Consider the following 1,733-nt stretch of genomic DNA (forward strand, 5'->3'; position numbering starts at 1 on the left):
CTTAGTGCAAGTAAGAGAGGGGAAGAACCTGAAGGATGGGGGCCGGCGCCAGACGCAGAAAAGACCTTGGAGGCCCACTGATTATAAAACTGATGGGCTTAGGCTTTGAATAATATATCACTAGTCCAAAGAGTGAATTGGTCCAGAATTAGGGAAAGAGTTGAATGAGTAAACAGAAAGGCTGAGGAGAGAGAGAGTCATTTGAAATTTGTCTTGAAGATGGGAAACTTTGTTTTTATCATGAGAATTAAGTGACAGTTCTGTCAGTGACATTGTGTGTGTTGGTTGGCTATGGCGGTGGGAGAAGCTGACCCCATATCTTAAACCAACTGGGCAGATTGTGGTAGAACTTTAAGGGGAGCTGTGGTCTTGGGGAAGAGTCAGGGCTCAGTTAGGGAAACAATTAAGGATTCAAGGTGCTGAGCCCGTAGGGGAATCAATTAGCCAGGGCCCAGAGCAGTGTGTGTGGGGGGCGGGGGTGGGGTGGGGGGGGGCTGGGTCAGGGGAGAAGATGGTCTGGAAATGAGAGTGTGGGAAAGCTTGAGTAACCGGAGTAGCTTATTTGGAGGCAGCTACCAAAGAAGAGAAGTTTGAGCAGTATTTGGGGACAGAAGGGATGCTCGAGGCTCCTAACTGGAAATACGATGGAAAGTCGATTCTTGGAGCACAGGTAGGGTTGGAGGGGCAGTGAAGGCGGCACGTGCAGTGGTCGGTCTGTCTGCACCCTCTGCCCACACAGCCTGAAGCCTGGTGGCGAGAGACCTCACCCACAAGGGCAGGGACAGGCCTTCACAGAGCATCGTCTCTCAGTGCCCGAACGCAGGAGGCCTGCATTTTTTTTTTGGTGTAGCCTGCAAAGTTATTCATCTGTTACAGAGTAAAGTAATGCTCACATTAATATCAATGTTCTCTGAGGTCTAATGAATTGTTTTTCAAAAACTAACTTACTTTATTTTTATCCATGTGGATATTATTTCTGCAGGACCTACTGGCCAGACCTGGATGGGAAAATAAGAGAAGCATTAGTTTTGCGAAGCGTTAAAGTTCGACTCCTTATAAGCTTTTGGAAGGAGACTGATCCCCTTACGTTTAACTTTATTTCCTCTCTTAAAGCTATTTGCACTGAAATAGCCAACTGCAGTTTGAAAGTTGTAAGTATTATATTGACTTTATTATGAAAGAAAAAATTTGTTCCCTTTGCACGTCTGTGAAAGCTGTAAGCACACACGAGCACATAAACTTCCAACGAGAACCAGGATAACAATCTTTGATAGTGAAAAACACTTCAAAAGTAGCTTAAGTCGTTTTTCAAAACACTTACACACCAAAAAAAAAAAAAAAAAAAAATGGAGACTGGAACCCAAGTTCCCTGGTGCCCGCAGAGTCCAGCCGCCTTTACACACACTTTCTGTTCCATCTCTCCGTCTTGTTATAACTGCCTCCTTCACCTCCTTTTCTTCTTTGGAGCACTGGAACAGGCGCCAGCACAGACTCCCCCAGCCTTAAAGCCCCCCTAGCCTGGTTCCTGAGCTTGCTTCAGGCCCGTTGGGCCACATGCTCATCCAACTCTCCATTCCTCGAGGGGGCAAGATCGAAAACTTTTGTCCTCTAAATGTGCTAAGTCTCTAGCTCACCTCGGACCCTCCTCTGGTCCCCAGGGCCTGTGTATGTGCTGTCCCCCCGGCTGAGCACTCTCCCCCATGCTGGACCTGCCCACTGCCCACTGATCCTCT

At 47.5% G+C, this 1,733-nt stretch overlaps 1 protein-coding gene across 5 annotated transcripts in view; it reads left to right on the forward strand.

The window, feature by feature from the left end:
* PLD5 (phospholipase D family member 5) overlaps window positions 1-1,733 on the forward strand; it is a 212,331-nt gene that overhangs the window by 190,864 nt on the left and 19,734 nt on the right. For all 5 annotated transcript variants that reach the window (XM_023523200.1, XM_023523199.1, XM_023523202.1 and 2 more), the window contains one exon: window positions 983-1,151. In XM_023523200.1, coding sequence (XP_023378968.1) covers window positions 983-1,151 — 169 coding nt within the window. The remainder of the gene's footprint in view (window positions 1-982; window positions 1,152-1,733) is intronic.

Source organism: Pteropus vampyrus, unplaced genomic scaffold, assembly GCF_000151845.1.
Source record: "Pteropus vampyrus isolate Shadow unplaced genomic scaffold, Pvam_2.0 Scaffold383, whole genome shotgun sequence".
In the NCBI taxonomy this organism is placed as follows: domain Eukaryota; kingdom Metazoa; phylum Chordata; class Mammalia; order Chiroptera; family Pteropodidae; genus Pteropus; species Pteropus vampyrus.